The sequence below is a fragment of the Leptidea sinapis genome, chromosome Z (assembly GCF_905404315.1).
Source record: "Leptidea sinapis chromosome Z, ilLepSina1.1, whole genome shotgun sequence".
NCBI lineage: Eukaryota > Metazoa > Arthropoda > Insecta > Lepidoptera > Pieridae > Leptidea > Leptidea sinapis.
The window spans coordinates 20,459,409-20,479,171 of record NC_066312.1 but is presented as its reverse complement, the minus strand read 5'-3'; the positions used below and the strand labels follow the sequence as shown (position 1 = coordinate 20,479,171).

Here is a 19,763-nt window from a genome sequence, read left to right as displayed (position 1 = left end):
ATGAACACAACGTTCTCAACAATAGTTCATAGCTTGAGATCTATGAGGCTACGCTAGCGTGCTGCAGATTTGTAATTATTGTTTAATGTTTCGTTCTTGTTTGCTATATTTAAAGAACAGTTGCATAAAATAACTTTAATTACATTGACTATGATTTGATGTTTCCTTTGAATTTTCAAAATTTTGGTGGAAGAATTAAATGCAATGTTCATTTAGTCTAGTAGGCCTGTTAGACTGTACTGAAATGGTTTCAAAGGAGTGGGTATCGACGCAATTGAGGGCACATGAGTTATTACTTTCAGATTTCCATAACCAAACAATACCGTCCGTACGTCCATTTGGTAATCAGTTAGCTGGCTGAAATTAATAAGCTATATGAAACCTGATCACTAAAATAATGTCAAAGTCTGTTTTAGTTTGACTAAATCTGGATTATCGGGTAATTCAGTCTTCATAATAGTTGATGTCATAGTTTTAGTTGTATTGGCGTGTTTTATGACATTGCGAGGCATAGTAAAGTTACAACAATATTTAATTGGGAATGCATCATTATCATATTTTGAAGTTTATATTGAAGGATTAGTAAATAAACTCGGTCCTGCACAATATGCGGTTAGAAAGATAAGACAATTAACTGAAAATTATTTTGATTAAGAATTGTTGCAAAAATTATACATTAACATTTGCGATATAGATCAGGGTCAATAATTTTTGAACCAAAAAAAAAATTATAGTAGGCTGAAACCCATCGGAAAAGGAAGAGAATATCACAAAAATGAAAGGAAAAATAAATTACGGAATATAAAGCCCTCAAAAAACATTTCGAAGAGAATTCATACCTGTTATTTCTTAGCAACAAAAATATAGATTATAATTCGATAAGAATCGCACTGCAAAAAACTGTAGGAGTTACAAATATTATAATGTATAATATAATTGTCTATATTAAATAATCCTAGAAAAAGTCTGCGATATCATATTATATCTTCTATCTTTGATGTAAGCCTTTATCGCCAAAATAGGGAACCATAAATACAATACAAATTGATAATTTATTTCTAACGCACACATAAAAATGTATACTTTTATCGCATTTGGTATTTAAAGAACATAATCTTTGTCTATTTAATACATTATTTGAACAAATAATTGATTAGTTATGACGATGACAATAAACGCGCGATATTATGGTACTGTCCGGTATCGGGCGGTAGGACGGGCTTGCGGACGACCGGTTGCCTGAGTGCGGAGGAGTTATTAATTAAATGACTGCAGTTCCAGTTAAAAGTTTAATTTTCAGTGACCATTAACAAATTGCAAGGTCAAACCTTAAAAGAAGCAGGCATTTTTACCACGGCCTACTACGTGGCTTGCTCATGCGTTTCTAAATCGCAAAATCTGCACGGTTATGCTGACTGAAATAAATCCTTTCACATAGTTTATGAGTATATTGCAGTAGCTACCTTAAACTATTGCATTACTATCAATTAACATATACATACATTCGTACCTATCTATCCTTACAAACGATTATAGCTTTTATAATACAGTCTATTAGTAAGATCATCATAAAAATACTAAGTTTAAATTTACATACATTATACAATATAATTGTTCGAACACTCATATCTGAAGAACGGCTGGGTCGATTTTCTTGATTTTTAATTTGTTGGATTTGTCTCCGTCCCAAATAGCATTGTCAGAAAATCATTGAAAAATTTACCAAAAAAGATAAATATGCTATAAATTGACCCAAAAAATGAGAAGACTTTTCTGAAGAAGTCGTATTTGTAAAATACGTCGGAATAAAATCAATCGAACACAAAAACTAATTTATAAGGCAAAACAAAGTTAGCCGGGCCAGCTAGTTATAATATATAATAACTTATATTGCTTAGTGATAAAGTTAACAGATACTTATCTTGGAGCCACAACCTGAAAGTTGAACAAGACATACCAAGATTTAATGACAATACGTCACTCAAACTGTTGGCTCAGTGGAAGACAGCTCGGACGGAATCCGAGAGGTTGTGGCTTGGAGTGCCATATTGTTCATAAATTTTGGTTACAAATTTAATTTAATAAGTCCCAGAAGTGAGCGATATTAGTTTAAAAGTAACAAATTATTTTAATATGAAAGAGCGACATCTCAAGTCAATTGCCCAATATGCAATTATTGGGGTTGAGCATGTTATCAACTGTAAAGTAAATCCTGTAGATGGAGCTACAACCTGAGAGTTGCACAAGACACACCAAGATGTACGAGCGATACGTCAGTCGTACGGTTGTCTCAGTGGAAGAGCGCTCGGACGGAACCCGAGAGGTCCAGGTTCGAGTCCCGCATCGTTCCTAAATTTTGGTTACGAATTTAATATAATTTATCTAACTTTATTTCTACTTAATCACAGCGCAAATGTGTTTAATATTAAAATACAAGAAGACGTTAATGGATGTCTACATAGCGTGATAAATGGAATTTATTGAAAATCCAACTAATATAATAAATAAATGATTAATTATTGACTTACGACTTAAAATTTAAATTCATTGTGCCCATTCTTAATGTGTCTCTATCTCTATTTTTGACATTCATCAAACAAATTAAGGTAGTGAAGTGAATGTGAAGTTTTGATTTAAAAAAATGCAGTTTAAATTGTTTTTAAATTAAATAATATCTTCTTTCAGTTAAATGTTACACCTACAATATTTAATGTACTTAATGTAACCCCTCCATGTGGCAAGCCGTGGGACATCCCTTTATACATATTGTAACAAAGCTTTTTCAAGATGCCAGTAATACCTTTCACGAAGATGCAATTTACATTAACTTCAACTTTCTGGAACGAATTGACTCGATCATTCGAGACTCGCATTCGGTATCGACTTTTTCAAAGTGGTTCCTGAAGATATATGGGACGGGAACATGAAACTGTACACTTTAAATAGGATCCGTATCAGCCGTTTTTCGTTATTTAAACATTTTTGTTTTTTACGAAAGATAGAGTCATATAAATTATTATTAATAGAGTTGTCGTGTTTATGATTTTTATTATCTGTAAGAAAACCAACAACATTGACTTATCATATGCTGTAGTAATGTAATATCAGTTTTAGGTTTTAACAAAGAGACTCTTAGTAAATACAATACTAATTGTGAGCAGATCTCTGACTAAAGTTATTAAAGATACAAAATATTTAATTTCACATGATTTTTAAAGTGAAACTTTTATTACATCATCTTTTAATTTTTGTCTGTGTGTTGCATGTCGTGTGACGGAAGGGCGGTGCCTATAGTTCGCAGCAGCTGACCGTGTAGTGTATAGGCTATTACTCATTTGTGCCAGTGCTCCACGCTATTTTGTTTGTTTTTGTTAGTGTTTAATGTAAATGTTGTTATTTATTAAAGTTTTTTTTTGCTTTTAGTAAACAACGTCACAGCTAGTGGAATATTAATCCAAAAAAATTAAGTTTTAGTCCATAATATGAAAAAACGTTTAACTTTTACGAGTACCATGGTTTCATAAAACCACACAATCCTTTTTTTATTATGTCCATGATGATTAGCTCGCAATTTCATTTGACTGGACTTTTGAATCAATTTCAGTGAGCTTAACATAACGTAATGCTATGTGATAATGTAGATTGCAAAAGTATTAAAAACAAAAAAAAAACGAAACTCTTCGTATCATAATGAAGCAATATAGTATGATCGAACAAGCAATAATCCCAACAGGAAAGCCGATCTTGTTGTAGGTAAGACTGATTTCAATACCATTTGTTAAAGTGCAGGTCTGGAATAGCTCAGCGTCCTGAAGGACACTTGTAATTGAAGTCGCCACAATAGATCGCACCGATTAACTAACGTCTTGTTGATTTAACACTCGAACATGTCATGTATCAAGCGCGGCCATTTTGAATCTTGACACGTATTCAAAATCACCAGAGAATTAAGCAGATCTAGTTCACGTTCGTGAAATCGTATTACATGGTATTGAATCTGTTTTAAAGTCGTAGTGTATAAAATATTAAAATATTTATATGGTTAGATATAGCTGAACTAGGGATTCACTTATGTTTATATAAATTCTACTTTTAAATAAAACACTTTGAAGGATTAAAATGCGTGTAATTGTAACGGTTTTACATTAGATTTTTGCGTAAAAGTTTCATTTTTATTTTAGTTAACCCGTCGTTTCAAGACCTTTCCAGATCTCGATTTCAGGGGGACTGCAGATGAAGTGAATCAAAGATAGTATTTGTCATAGTTGTCTTTATGAAGTTTAGTGCCATTTATTTCCTTGGAGGTGGTATTTGCTGTACACAGATGGTTTTTGGCAAAATTGTGTAGGGGTTATAATTTAGAGATTATTATATATATTATATATAATTAATCAAAGAAAATACTAAGTTCTCCTTATTGTTTCTTATAAAACAAAGAAATGTTCCTGAAAAAGAGCACTTTGTTATTATTACAGAGAGCCAGGAATTTAATATTTAACTTACATTTAAATATCACATAAACGAATAGAGTTTATAGTATTCCTTGAAAAACGAATTCCTTAAAAATTCATGTTATTATTATTTTCGTTTACTTATTATTTGGAAGGTTGTTAACAATCAAAATTAAATGCTGGAAGACATTCAATGATTTTGTGTCATATATTCAACCCTAAAGTACTACCAGGCTACATTATCTTTGGACTGACGTCGATGACGTCAAATCGTCGCTTTGTTTCGATGTGCAAGACAAGCCTCAATATTATTATTAATAAATTAGCTGTGAATACCTGCTTCGCTGGATTATTTTTAATTGTATAGTTAATTGTTAATTTTAATAATCTATCACAACTTAATTCACATTTTTTTCATATGAAAGAGAGATTTTCTTTTTTCTTATTATCTATTAATCTTATTTGTTTCTACATTAATATCTTCCGACTGATTAGACTTTCATATCTTTAATCATCTCACATTAACTTATACACTTAACATTTTTATTGAAATACATTCTTATATAGGAACTACATTTTCAGTTTTACATTCTGGTATACTGTCTTCACTATGGCAAAATATTACGGGATACTGTAAGACGTGATGGGATGACACTAACTACTTAATGTTAATTAAAAACGTTTAAAGTTACTAGAACGTAGTTGTTGAGATACATTTTGGAGCTTTCTAGATCATTGGAGGAAGTTCTGGAAAATTATATATTGATCAGAAAATTGGATAAATAATCTAGATTCTGAATCGTTCTGGATGAGAACATTCTGGATCGCACAGAAACGTGGCGTCAATAATGATAATCACACATTTTTAGAAATCATATGTTTCAGCCCTCGTATCTTCTACACCCTTATAGGTATCAACTTGCAACCACCATAGTGCACGATAGGAGCCTTGTACCTTGAACACTTGGCGTACAGTTTTATCTGCACAGTGAAATATAGGGACACAAGCCTCTATTATATATATATATATATATATATATATATATATATATATAACCAGCGATTTATATATCTTTAATATTATAGATTGATATGAAGACGTTATGGTGTGATGCAAATTATTATTATTACAATGACAAAAATTAAATGAAAGAATCTGTGTGAACTAAAAAAAGTATTTATTTTTCGGCAGTACTATTATAGCGACACAGAACAACAGAAATTATTGAACTGTTATATGCACCTGTAATGAAACTGCAAACCGTACTGACAGAACAGGGCGAGGGGGTGAAAAGGGAACAGGAGGGGGCTTCACGTTCCAGCAAAGTCCAGAGATTATGTGGCCGTGTAGTATAAGTATAATAGACAGAGAAGAAGTTTTTACGACATTCGTTTCTCGATCTTCGAAACTTCCTAGTACACATGCTACAAAGAGACTGCTTATTTCGTACAAGAAAGCGGACAAAATAGTTTTCTTTGTAAATTCGTTTCTGACGTATACTTAATTTATATTTTTGGCTTTCGAATATATTGAATAATACTATCTATGGCTAGGCATAATTTATGTAAAAACTGTGTTACAATCAATAAAAATTGATTTTAAAAGAATTACAAGTAATAAAAGCAAATTAATTTAAACACTTTTCCATTATCCATTTCTAACACCTACAGAGAAAGTTTATAAAGAAACTAAATTATTTAATATTATAGTAGAGATGTACAAAAACACAACCTGCATCCTAAATATGGAATTTATTGACAAACAGATACATTGAGAATTAACATTTACAAAAAAGAAACAAATACAAAAAAGACGCAATAATGACCACTTTATCTAGTAAAGCCAAGGACCAATTATCGACTGAAAACAATTACGTATGAAGTTGCTAAGCTCTGCAATGAACAGTACTTGGATATCAAAGATGCAGGTACTTTTAATTTATACGAGCTCCGTTTAGTCAAATGTATTGCAGATGACACTTCCCCTATCTAGTGCATACACAAGTTTTATATCTATGTTTTTCAAACAGACGATTCATAGATTATTATTTACAATTATTGTTCTCATGCATGTGACAGTTTATGATTAAAATGATAATAAATGTTCCTTTAACCTATTCAAAAAGCTCTCCGCATTTATTTTTATTTTCTTGTTTATACTAGTTAACAATGGTATAACCATTTTGTGTGAACATTACTTCTAATTTTTTAAAAGTTTACCTAAAATTTTTAAAGCTTTAATGTGTTGGATACTTCGTCAATTTCCCGCCATTTTACAATTATTTTATTGAGGCTAATATTAGTTAATAGAATGGGTTGTTATAGAAGACAGATATGTAAATTTTTCTTAGCATAAAGTGGGTATGCAGCCGTCAGGCATTATCAAGACACTTTAACACTAAGATGATATCAGTGGAATCTATGAATACTATCGACAGATATACCAACACATCTTCTGAAAAGACTTCGAAATGAACATTGGATTTTACATCATCACATATGGCACGAATTGCCCAAGCTTGGCTCGAAATCTTCGTTCTGAACTATATAACAGCTGAAGAGTGGCCCTGGTCTAGCCCAGATCTGAATACTTTGGACTACAAATTATATCCAAGAGTAAGCAATGAATAGACTAGGTGTATCTTATAAGATACAGTGCTGTGAAGAAAGATCGGTAATACTCGGGCATATTGAGGCTAAAAAATACACCCTCGTCAGGGGTGTGCATTGGGGTTTTCTAGCAAGGAAGGCACTCTAAATGTAATTAGTCGTAGTTGAGCCTGGAGATTGCTTACCGTAGGTATTTATGATAATTATGAGTGAGGGTTTAATAGAAGTTTAGTCATAAAATAACGGAACCAAATTAAACTAAATTATCTTTAACATTGTATTTATTTAGGTTCATAACGAGGTAGGCACATATATAATATGAACGCCCCTGACCCTCGTAGTTATCACTATCATTTGATAAATATACTTAATAATCAATATTATTTAAAAAAATTAATTAAAGACATAGTTTATGAATATATGTGCGCTTACCTTTTCAGGAAACCATGGTGTGATGAATGGCATCCTGAATGTATTTGAGTAAGAGTGTAGGGTACTGAAAGAATCTGAAGGAACAGATCCCAGAATCGCCACAGCGCCTCGAGTGTAATGCTTACAAACTGAAACAAACAATATTTGTTAGTAAAATATATCATTAAAATTATAAAACGTAGTCAAAGAGTAAAAGCATAACTTATTGCTGTATCAATCGGTATAAAATTTCTTGAAACTAATACAATAAAAATATCGAGATGTTGAAGTAACTTATATTAATAGTTAATTTTGAGACATTGCCCTTATTTCACCAATTACTCTAAAAACTAACTTGAATAAAACACAGTTTCACCTAAACTATTTAAAAGGCTGGTCTTGATCTCAGTTGCAGATAAATATAATATTTTAATCGCTTAAGTAGTTGTCGCGTTGAGTAGAATAAAAACAAGAGTAAATTTGCTCCAAGATTTTAGTCAGTGATAACCAAAGTCAATGAAGTAAGAAATGATGACGCTAAATCGATACTATTCTCAGAGTAATAGTTAAACCAGTGGCTATCTAGTTTAGCGATCAACTGAGGATGGAATATCATTTTTTTGACGGAACTTGACAATGACAAATACTTCTTTGAAGTGTAGGACGTTTTTTAGGCAATAGAATAGTAATTAAGGGATACAATTATAATTTAGGTCATAAATTCAAATTATACTCAGCCATGAATGATGTAAGAAAATTTATTAAACGGAAATCCATAATTATCTAAATGTTTTGAGATTTTATTTAGAATTTCTTGGAATTAATGAATGTCGATGAATGCTGTATTTAAAACAATTTATATTGCATTGAATATCTTCATCTTTTTTAAAGGTATTTTTTATACAGACGAGCCAAACTTAAGCATGGCTGCTTTGTGAACTATTTTTTCCATATATGATAGCATGAACGCTATTGAACGCGTTTAATAAGTTCATTTTTTCTTATTGAAATGCGATAAGGATCTGCAAACTTGTTTACACGTGCTGACTGAGTTTAAAATGGGCTGATTGCGTTTAGCTTCAATGGTGAAACCGAAGCTTAATTTTGATTCAAAACGGATGAATTTCTCAGGAATCAGTCATTCACGATACTTGTGTATCACAAATTTTAACTCATACATAGAACATATCATCGTTATAGACAGTACCAGGCTTTCACTCGGAATTTTCGCAAGGATGACGTTCACTCAAGCGAGAAATGAAAAAACATAATCTGAGGCATGTTAGCTCAGGTTTAATCTTCCTATCGCGGCAAGCGTTTAGTCGTTCGCTCTGCCAGTCCCATAGAGAACATGTTTTCCTCTTTCATTTAATATAACGAAGAATTCTCAAGTAATCAATTATGAAAAAAATTATGGATTTTATTTTGACTTTTATAATGCTTATTATATTAGTAACAACCTTTTTTTTATCACGATTTCATTATTTCTTCAAGGTTAATTAATATTATAACACAATATAGGCACAGGGTGTTTAAGAAAACAGGATTGCAGATATTGCTTTATTTTGTATAAGATGGGTATAAAGTAGTAAATCATATTCAAGACACTTTTAAAGCTAAGCATCAGTCGTATGTTCGTATATACGGTACATCAAAAGATGTACCCACACAGTCTCTGTCGCAGATCAAAAAAGATTAGGGCGGCTGCTTGCTCGAACTCAAAAGGCTGTTAATGCTTCTGAATACAGAATTTACCTTTTACCGTGATAATAAAGATTCCCGCAACGACTATTTCAGGTATCATAGAAAAAGAACTGAAGCTAAGTGCTTATCGCCGATATACATGATATGGCCTGAACCAATCTTTACAGTTAAGGGTGGTTTTATATAAATGCTTGCTGTGCCGATTAGTTACTAGTTAAAATTGTACAAAAATGTCCTTTACACTGATGAAAAAAAATCACAATTAAAGAGCACTATCACGTCCGCACATATCTTCAAATATGTTTCACTAGTGGCTGGTCAACGTTTGGTGGTAAAGAAGCCTTCGTTTTTATCAAAAAACGGTGAAAAAATCAGCAAATGAGTGAAAATCTAGTTTAGTATTACGCTATTTAGAAATGTATTTTATACTTTCAAGCAAGCTTGAATTAAAAGCACACGGTGAAAAAACGTGAACTACCCAAGCTTGGCTGAAATTCAACGTTCAGGGTACTTTAAGAGCTAAATTTGCTTGGATTACAATGTATGATTGGTCATAGAAGACTGGCCTGCTTTAAATGACACGTCGACATCGATTCGATTAAGAAATCAATACAAGAATCAGTGAAAGAGGCTTGCATTAAAGCATAAGCTAGACATTTTTAGTAGAATATTTTTATATTTTATGGTGAGACTTCAACAAGTATATAATAGTTTTAGGAGGAAGATATTACTACAAATATCATCAACATCTATGAAACTCGTGAAAAAGATGATTTATTTACGTAATTTTTTATTACGGAGCTTTACCATACTGTTGCTTAAAAACTTCAATACAAATTAAGCTAAAAATAATGTAGAAGCATTTTTTTAAATAGTATTGTTTAATGTAAAATCTATTTATTTAATTAGTTATTTATTTATTTATTCATGTATAGGAATCAAACAGTATTATGATACTTAAATATTAAGTGAAGTTTCCAACAATTTATACGACACTTTTAGTTAAAAGGTAAGCAACGGTAAGATAAAAACCACAAAACAAAAGTAATACAAATTAACAACTAAATACATGCTATACAAGTTACATAATACTATACACGCCTATTATACAATACTATAATGAATTAGTTTCAAATGAGATAAGTATTCAGAAAAAAAATGTAAGAATGGGGTTAAAAAAAATCAGTAATTATTTAAATTATCACAAACCAATGATCTGAAAACATTTAACTTTTCATGAAATATGTCAATATGACTGTATGCCCTATTATAACAGCTACATATGTAATATATATATAACGAAAATCTCTATACACAGCTCAAACCACATAACATTCGATGAGACAGATTTGTCACAAGTATTCTTATTAAGTGCTATATCGTATTTACATGAATGTTATTTATATCCGGCGTGGAGATAGATGATAGTCACTCAAGCTCGAACATTTACTCATCAAATTACATTTGATTTTTACTTGAAATAAAAAGTTTTGGTTTTGTTTTGAACAATGGAAAAAAAATTTGTTTAAACAGTGACCATTGGCAAAAAACTCTGGCATTGCAATATAATAAAAATTAAAATTAAATTGGCAGAGAAGTGAAAACTTACAACTTAAAATATACACAGCACTAATGTGGCACAATACGTTAGGTGTATAGCTACAGAAATTTCACCCATCCAATAGCGTGTATGTGAGTATATATATATTTATTTTCTTATCAATTTATTTATTGTTCGTCAATCATGAGCATGTTGTTGACCCATAAGGTTTTCCCCTACCAAAAGAGCCTAACACGGCTAAAGAAGACGTCTTGAAGATCGATCTGACAAGCGCTTGTATATTTTTATGAAACATACTTTTTTATTATAACAAATTTAAGATATTTTTAATTATAATGTGGAATTCCAAAACGCTTTAGTACAGTTGCATCCTCCTGAATTTAAGAATTACATTCTTATCGTCACTTGATTATATTTTGATGAAGTCTAAACGAAAATTTATGCTTAAAACCAATAGTACGGGTATAACGTGATATCCGGTTTACACAGAGTTATTATAAATATATACTTATTTATACATACAGTAACCCGTACATAATAATACAACTTTTATTGCCGACCAATAAATACACTTGATCACTTGGCATTGCGTAGAGACGTCGTATATTGTGTGTCTTCTACCGCATTTATCACGGGGAATATGATTCTTGCCGCCAAATTACACCTTCACACGACACGCCACAAATTACAATATCATTCCCATCATCTCGATGTGTGGCATTCGTCCACAGTGCGGTTTTCAAGGAACTTTCTCCCACGTCCAACCAAGCTGTGGAATGGGCTCCCTTGTGCGGTTTCTCCAGGACGATTCTAAATGACCATAACAGGCCGGCAACGCTCCTGTGATTCCTCCGGTGTTGCTAGATAATGTGGCGGAGGTGATCACTCAACATCAAGTGACCCGTACGCTTGTTTGTTTTCCTATTCCATAAAAAACTACACTTAGTAAAAAGCTTTTACGGTTTATACTTCATATTACTTTAACATATTACTAATTAAAGGACTTAATGAAAAACAAATACAATAATGGAATAGAGAGAATCAAACAAACCTGAGTGCTACAAAATGGTATTTGATTCACAAAGTATGTGCTCTTTTGCAACATTACAAAGTATCAAGAGTACTAAAAGCATCGACACGTAACAAAAATCCATATGACATCGGCAACGGCCGTGTCGTCGCCTCGGTCTTTTGGCTTAGGGCTATTTTTACCGGGACATCACGGCGACGCAACTAGCCGCCGCTACCAACAAAATATAATATGATAACCGTGTCCATTTGGTTGTGCAACCAATTTGGTGGCGCGACCAGCTTGGATGCGTAATGACACTGGTCTCTGTATGGTGTTTAGTTTTGAAATATAGCCCTTAAGTAAATTCGTGTAAATATTGATACTTTATGAGCATTTATTATGTGTGACTTCATTTGAAGGACTCCAATACATTAAATTATTATAATTTGTTTTAGACCACAACATTATCCATTCTTTCATCTGATAAAAAAATTATATGGAAATATTCAATGTTTTTTATAATACCTTTAGTGACTATGGTCTGTGATGCTAAAAGTAAAAGGCAAATTAGATTACAATTTAAATCTTCAGATTATGCCTCGTCTGGGATAGTACGATACGTCTTACAAGTGGTTCGCTCGGTGTCATCAAAGAGTCGAGAACACATAGTCTCTAGCCGCAGATTTACATGAATGGCATAATATGTTGCGTAATGGGTACCGCTAGTATATTTAAAAAGCGCTTTATAATTGTTGTGTTATCTCTATATTTTGATTAAGCCATTTATTAGCATATGCCGACAAAATAATATTTATATTACTTTAATATAGCATCACTTTATTTTCTGCATAATATCTTAACTTCAAATTACGTACATAATTGACAGATCTCCAAATTTATACACAGGTATTCTAAACGGAAAATGTATGACACTGTGAGAATACAATTAAATGGAGATGTTTACCATTCAATTGGGCACTAATATTCACAGTCTTCACACAATTAACTCATTTTGTATTCTATAGCTACAAGCTATAGCTATATTTTAACAATGAATCTGGATACGCAGCTAACGACAAACTGCATTTCCCCTGATTGCCTCCCTCATTTTGAAGCAAAACTATATCGTATTCACGTCAAACTCAAATTAATATGTTTTTATGCATAGGTATTTATTATTATTTATAGGGATTTTATCTCATACATACTTCCAGAATAAACAATCATAACTGTACATTCAGAATTAAGTGTATTGTTATTTTATAAAGACTTCGACTTTATCAAATTAGATGATATTGTTATTGTAAACAAATTCCGATTTAAATGTCATACTACTTATTATACAAAATATACGCATACGATGACGATACGGCTGCTTGTACATATAATATTTCTTGCCAATATGTTAGGGAGCAAACATATATATATTAAGATAAAAATCTGTTCGTATCATAATACTAAAAAAGGAGCAGCGGTTTTCATTCTATTAACAATTCACTTGTTGGGAATATTGAGCAGGAAGTCGAAATTATCTTTCCTGCCACGCGCGCATTAGTGTTTTCAGTGCCGCTAAATATTGAGGGTTGTATTGAAATATGGATCTCGAAATAACAAAGCTAACATAGCGTGTAAAGCCTGTATATGTTAATTGAAACGCCGTTCACGTTTGACCATCGTCAAACATGCTGACACCCCGATGGTTTATATTTCAAATGCCAATGTTATACCTAATTTGATACCGACTTTGGTCCGAGGGGTTAAGTCTATTTAAGTAACTGTTTTTTAGTTATGACCTTAAGGGCGTATGTTTTAACTTGTCTATCAACACTAGGACAAACCATGGCAGTTTTTTGAGGTGAAAATCTCTTTCGGTGCATTGTGCACTTTATTTTGGGTATTGGATTGAATATACGATATACCCACCCCCGCTATACCGTACCGCTTCCATGCAATATATTGACTTATTTCAGATTGAGGTACATGTCTACAAACTCTGCGACGCCGAAGTCCGTGTTTGAGCTCTTGGAGCTCACCGGACTAGTAACGTAGTAGTAGTATTCGGATGGACACTAATTCTTACATACTTAGTTGCGCACAAAGAGTATTTCAATTAGCTCCACTACATTCGGCCAGAATTAGAGTCCTATTAGGTGGTGGTTCGCGGCGGCAAGGGGAAGGTTTTTAGTTGGTAGTGGATTTCTTTAGCCAACATATAGATCTTGCATAAACAAGGTTACTTAATACGTTAATGTATTTTCCTTCTCTTGAAAAAAATATATAACTAACAGTGGCAGTACTTTTCAAATCCAATAAAAATCGTAATAAAAAGTTTTCTTCATTCGTTTCCTTTCCATTAATTTGGTTTGACTCTTGAAACCAATATAGATTCGCTTCTATTCATTGCGATCTATCCTAACTGTACTTGAGATATTCTGCAATTGCTAAGGATTCAACAGTCAATAAAACAGAAATCTTTATCAGCGAAACGTATCAATAAAATCTTTTATCTAATTGCATTAAAGCTATAAGCGCTATTATCTTAATATATATAAATTACGTGACACGTTGTTTGTCCGCGATGGACTTCTAAACTAATGAACGGATTTAAATGGGGATTACTTCTTGGAGTGCAGTTAAGTCCAACTTGAGAGATAGGTTAGTTTTTATTTCGATTTGTGTCCCATAATTATGTTTATTTCCAATATTTGTTTTGAATGGACATATTTTCTGTGAGAGAATTTATTGACGCACGGTTTGACAATTCTGCTGTGAAACAATTTCATTAAATCAACAAGGAGCATTTTTTAAGAAATAATTCTTGATGTTATTAAATATTATTGACAAATTCCTATAAAACAGTAATTTTTTTTTAATTATCAACAGAACAACGTCTGTCGGGTCAGCTAGTATAATATAAATTGGAAGTTTAAATCCTCTATTTGGGATCTGATCTGACCTCCGCAACGCAACTAGGGCTGAACTTTAACATTCGCATCGGTTCGAGTCATTTTTAAAATCACTATCATAGCTTGACCGACATTTTGACTGAGACAAGTTTAAAACAAAATTAAAAAAAAATCCTTTTGAGACATGACTGATCACCGATCTACCTAATTAAGTGAATATAATTACCTAATAATTAAGTATTTGTAATAATTAATTTTGTTTTTGTTTATAATGTTGTAATTCTTATGTGTAATAGAATTACATATTCTTTTGTTTTATTAGATGTAGACCAATAATTAAGAAATAGTAGAAGTCTCAGTGGATTTCATAGCTATGAAACCATTATGTAAAATTAGTATTTTTTTTTAAAACTAAATTAATGTGACTATTTGGCTATTTTATTGCCTTATTACATACATCCAACTATTATTTATTATCTATTTATTGTGAAATTTTGCGCGCTTTCAAATTGTCGCCCTTACTACGCTACACTACTGGATTTAGCAACAACGAACCGTGGTCGAGTGTAGTAACTCTTCGCATAAGCTTAGTAAGCGTATATTTATTTTTTAAATTTATTTACATAGCCTTAGAAATCACTTAAATCATAACGAGATAAGCGAATATCCTGAACATTAGCTGTAAAAATTTATTAGCAAAACAATAGTTCTTATTTTTTTTATTTGGAACACAAAACAGCTTCACACTAGATGATTTCATTAGAGGAAGAAATAACATAATTAGTACTAAGTGCATAATCAACGATGTCCACGGGTTACTATATAAGTGTTGGATAACAAGAAAGAAAAGCAGACTCTTATAACGCAATAATCAATAGATTATTACAAACAGATGTTGCTTACAATATTATTATGAGGTTAGATATAAGTCTCCAATGAGAATATTTAATTTAATAACAATGAGATTTAAGTTTAAATTTAATTTAATAACATTAATTAAGTTGATGCTGTTTCAATGTGCTATTAATTGCTGATTTGAATTGTAGTCGATATACCTAATATGTCAATATCTGAAAAGATTTCATTGTATGTGCTAAATAGGCGCTGCAGAGGCGAGCGATAGGAGCTGCAGATGCGCGCGTTATTTAATAAGCAAAGCTATTGTAACTTAATAGGGATTGCTTGGTTAAGTAACACGTCATCGATCAGTAAGGCCACGATCACAGCACTTGCAACAGTAGAGCTATATGAGCTCTACTTATTACTTTCTAAGTGAAGTGAATAAATGTAAAAACATTTTACACAATATTTTCTTATCAGTAAATTTGCAATATCTTGAATAAATTGGCAAATGTTAAATATTTGTAGAATTTTATGTTTCATATTATAATATTCTATCGTAAATATCGACACTTCTGCAATTCAAACTGTTTCAATACTAAAGTGTTCTATATATAAAGGTAAACTTTTCTTATTACAAACAAGTTGAGGACACCTATATTTTCAGATATGACTTTGCCAAATATTGACTCAAACTAGAGTTATCCGTGCAAACAATTTTCCCTCACGAAACGTGTTGTTTGATATTTGAACTTTTTATTATTTCCCTATTATTCTCCCAGCATTTGCAATAAGGTTTGCTCAGAGTTGTGTACATTATTTGTTTTACCTCGTAATCATTCTGTTGTAAAATAATACCGTTTTTCAATATTGCTAAATCAATTCGTAATAAAATTTGTATTGTGACGCTTCCGTCTTTTATTAAAGCTGCTATGATAATATACAATTTTTTTATGTAACGTGATAATGGAACAAATATGGAGATCATTTCCTGATGTACTCGTATCCTAAGTACTCGACGGCTATATCTGTATGTTGATTGCTTGACAAATGTCCACCATGCATCAATAGAAATATAGGTAGGTATACGGGTCCAGAAAGCGAAACCGACTTGGACTGGTTACAAAGGGCGAATCTTTTACGTGATGTTGGAGCGTAATATTCAGCGGTAATCCTTGACGTCAAAGCATCGAAAGCTGGATAATTCTCGTGTATGATAATTCACATGTAAATTCTCTTTGTAGAATGTGTATCTGTTTTATTCCGATATCCCTATTATAGTGGATTGTAGCCACGATATTAGATTTACGCTTCAATCCTTTTATCCTGAATATAAAGTTAGCGACGTGGTTTTACATTTTTATAGCCTTCTTGACTTTTGACAACTTTGATACTAGTTCCAATTTCAGGTCATATTGCAAACTCCCAACTTAAAGGATGGCAAAGGTTTGATCTCTCTTACATATATCAAAGAACATAATCTATATAAAAGAGTTAAGTCCAGTTTGGTGTTGCAACTATATATTTATCATCCACATAATAATAATATACGCTCAAAGAAAATTCAATTTAAATACAAATATTTTAAGTAAAACACACGTCCGGCGTTCGGGAAGCTCCGTAAAATTTTCTAGTTCTTTATACCAATGTCTTAAGACGAAATTTTTCAACCAGTGTGTGTTGCCAGTGATGTCTTACAGTCCACAGACGTGGTTGCTAACTATGGGCCTGATGAGAAAAATGACGGTCGCTCAGAGGGCAATTTAGAGGGCTATGCTCGGAGATTCCTTGCGAGATCGAATCAGAAATGAGGAGAAAAGTAGCAGAACCAAACTCATACACCCAATTGAATGTGAAACTGAAGTTGCAGTGGGCAGAGCACATAGTTGGATGGACAGAAAGCTGTTGGTGCAGTTAAGTCGTCGAATGGCAGCCACGTACCAGAAGACGCATTGTTGATAGGCCCCCCCACAAGATGGACCGATGATCAGGTCAAGATCGTCGGAATACGATGGATCGATCATAATGGAGATATATTGTCCAGCAGTGGACGTCTTCCGGCGGATATGATGCTGACAAGGCCGTGTCAACGATACAGTCTCAAATCCAAATTCTCGAGCAAATTTTGCCCCTAGAAATTCCTTCCTTCCTTTAAAAATATTTTTTCATCGATCGTTTCATCAGCTACTAGTCTAAATAAATGAGGAACAAGAATATTAGCCAGTGTCTTGTAATTATGTTGAAGGCGGAAGGTACTATTCTAAAAATAATAAGATAATAGTTAAAGTGAGCTTCTATATCACATTTAAATTGCACACTTTGAAAATAATTGGTTTTATGTCTGCCTGTCTGCAAGAAACTACAATAACATTTTGATCAAACCAACATTAGTTATTTAGTTAAAAACTGTAACGATAAAAGTTATTTGTATAGAAAATACAGATAAAAATAATTTGAATTTAGTCACTGAATTTAATTATTATTTGAATATTGGAAGAGAAATGCTAACCAGTTTAAATTTAAATAAAATTTCATAAACCTAGAGACACCGATCGTTAATTTTTATTTATCGTACATGATTAATAATCTCTGAGTAATTTTTAATACTATTATAATGTTAAATATAAAGTGAATTATAATGTAGATACATTGATGGCTATTGTAAGATATTAATTGATGAACCTGCAATAGTAATTTTTCCATACGATTTCACAGTAGCAATTAAAGTTATCAAAACACAATTAAAACCTATTATTTCTGCATGCTAATGACATTATCCATTTGTGACATAGCAGAGATGTAACCGGCACGTATTGTTGTTTTTTATTTTTGCATATTTTGATTACGTTAGCCACAAAGGCGTATGGAAACCCAACTAATTTTATTATAATTACAACGAAGTTGACTTTAAAATTATTAATCAAAATTAAACAATTCTTCGTTCTACGTATTATAAAATATGTTTTATTATGTTAACAAATTACTAAGATGCGACTTTATTACAAATACCATATTATCTGGTCTCATTTTTCAGTTTTTTTTTTATAATAATATTATTGTTACAATTGTTATATCAAAATGATTTAATAAGAATTACTTCACATTAGAGTATAAAACTTCTATTGTGGTTTGGTTATTAGCTTAATTACTTTATATATACATAGGCTATTCTAGAACTTTTATCCATTTTCTGTAATTTTATTGTCGATTCAATTTCGCCTTCAAGATAACGAGGATTCGTATTGTCATTTATCGGGATTGAAAAAGGGATATTACTAAAACCGGAGTGATCTTTGACATTTGATTATTTTTTGTTGGATTATTTTTGTTTGCAAGAAAACCGTTTTATAACTGAAACGCAAATAATCTTTATTTATATACAGGCTTAAAGATAGTACTTATGATTCAGCATTAGATTTTTCATTTGATTTAATTAATCTAACCGTTAGTAAGAAGTACCGTGAGTATACTTTAAAACAAACTTTACACAAATTTTAACAAAAACTAGTTTACAGTATTTCATTTAGGTTACATTATTTTAGTAAAACTGCTGACATATGTCTTTTTCATATTTTCGTCATTGAAATTACCACTTATTTAATTCTGTGAGAGTCACCATATAAAAGAAACATAGTACAAACTAACACTCAATACTTAGCATGAACATCTCTTCCATACAATGGCCTCTCATTTCATTTAAAAAAAATACTATCAATGTATTTTTTGTCTACCACTTAATTTCAGGCTTCTCTCCGCATTAAATAAAATCTGCAACCTCTCCTTATAATCTAAAAAGAGACACATATCAAAACGACACTCTTCACTGTATAGCAAGAAACATAAAAAGTTATATATTTATATTTTTAATATTATCGATGGGAAAATAATATACATATATTTTTATAATTTATTTCAGTTTTAAATTTTTACAGATAATGCATTTACACTATGCTATGCAAATTCTCGGAATGGGGCTGACAAAACTTAGTCCAATTCAACCTTAAGAAGACAAGTTTGTGCGTTCACCGCTAAAAAGTCTCCTTTTGGCGTATCCCCTCGATTCGAGATCACTCCCCTAACTGCCACAGCCTATATCGCCATATTCGCCGTCGATATATTGAGTGACGTTCAGTTCCGTGGTCACTTGGAAGAGAAGGCCAAACTGGCCCCAAAGAAGCTTGTTGTACTCAGTGAAACAAGGCAGTACTCACTACAAGCCAACGCCTGCAAATATACAAGGCGCATGCCTAGCTTTAGCCTCACATGGA

At 32.0% G+C, this 19,763-nt stretch overlaps 1 protein-coding gene across 1 annotated transcript in view; it reads right to left on the bottom strand.

Annotated features, from left to right (window-relative positions):
- LOC126978683 (glutamate receptor 1-like) overlaps nucleotides 1–19,763 on the bottom strand; it is a 189,245-nt gene that overhangs the window by 71,174 nt on the left and 98,308 nt on the right. Inside the window, exon 4 of the mRNA XM_050827684.1 lies at nucleotides 7,494–7,621. Within this exon, the coding sequence (XP_050683641.1) occupies nucleotides 7,494–7,621 (128 nt within the window). The remainder of the gene's footprint in view (nucleotides 1–7,493; nucleotides 7,622–19,763) is intronic.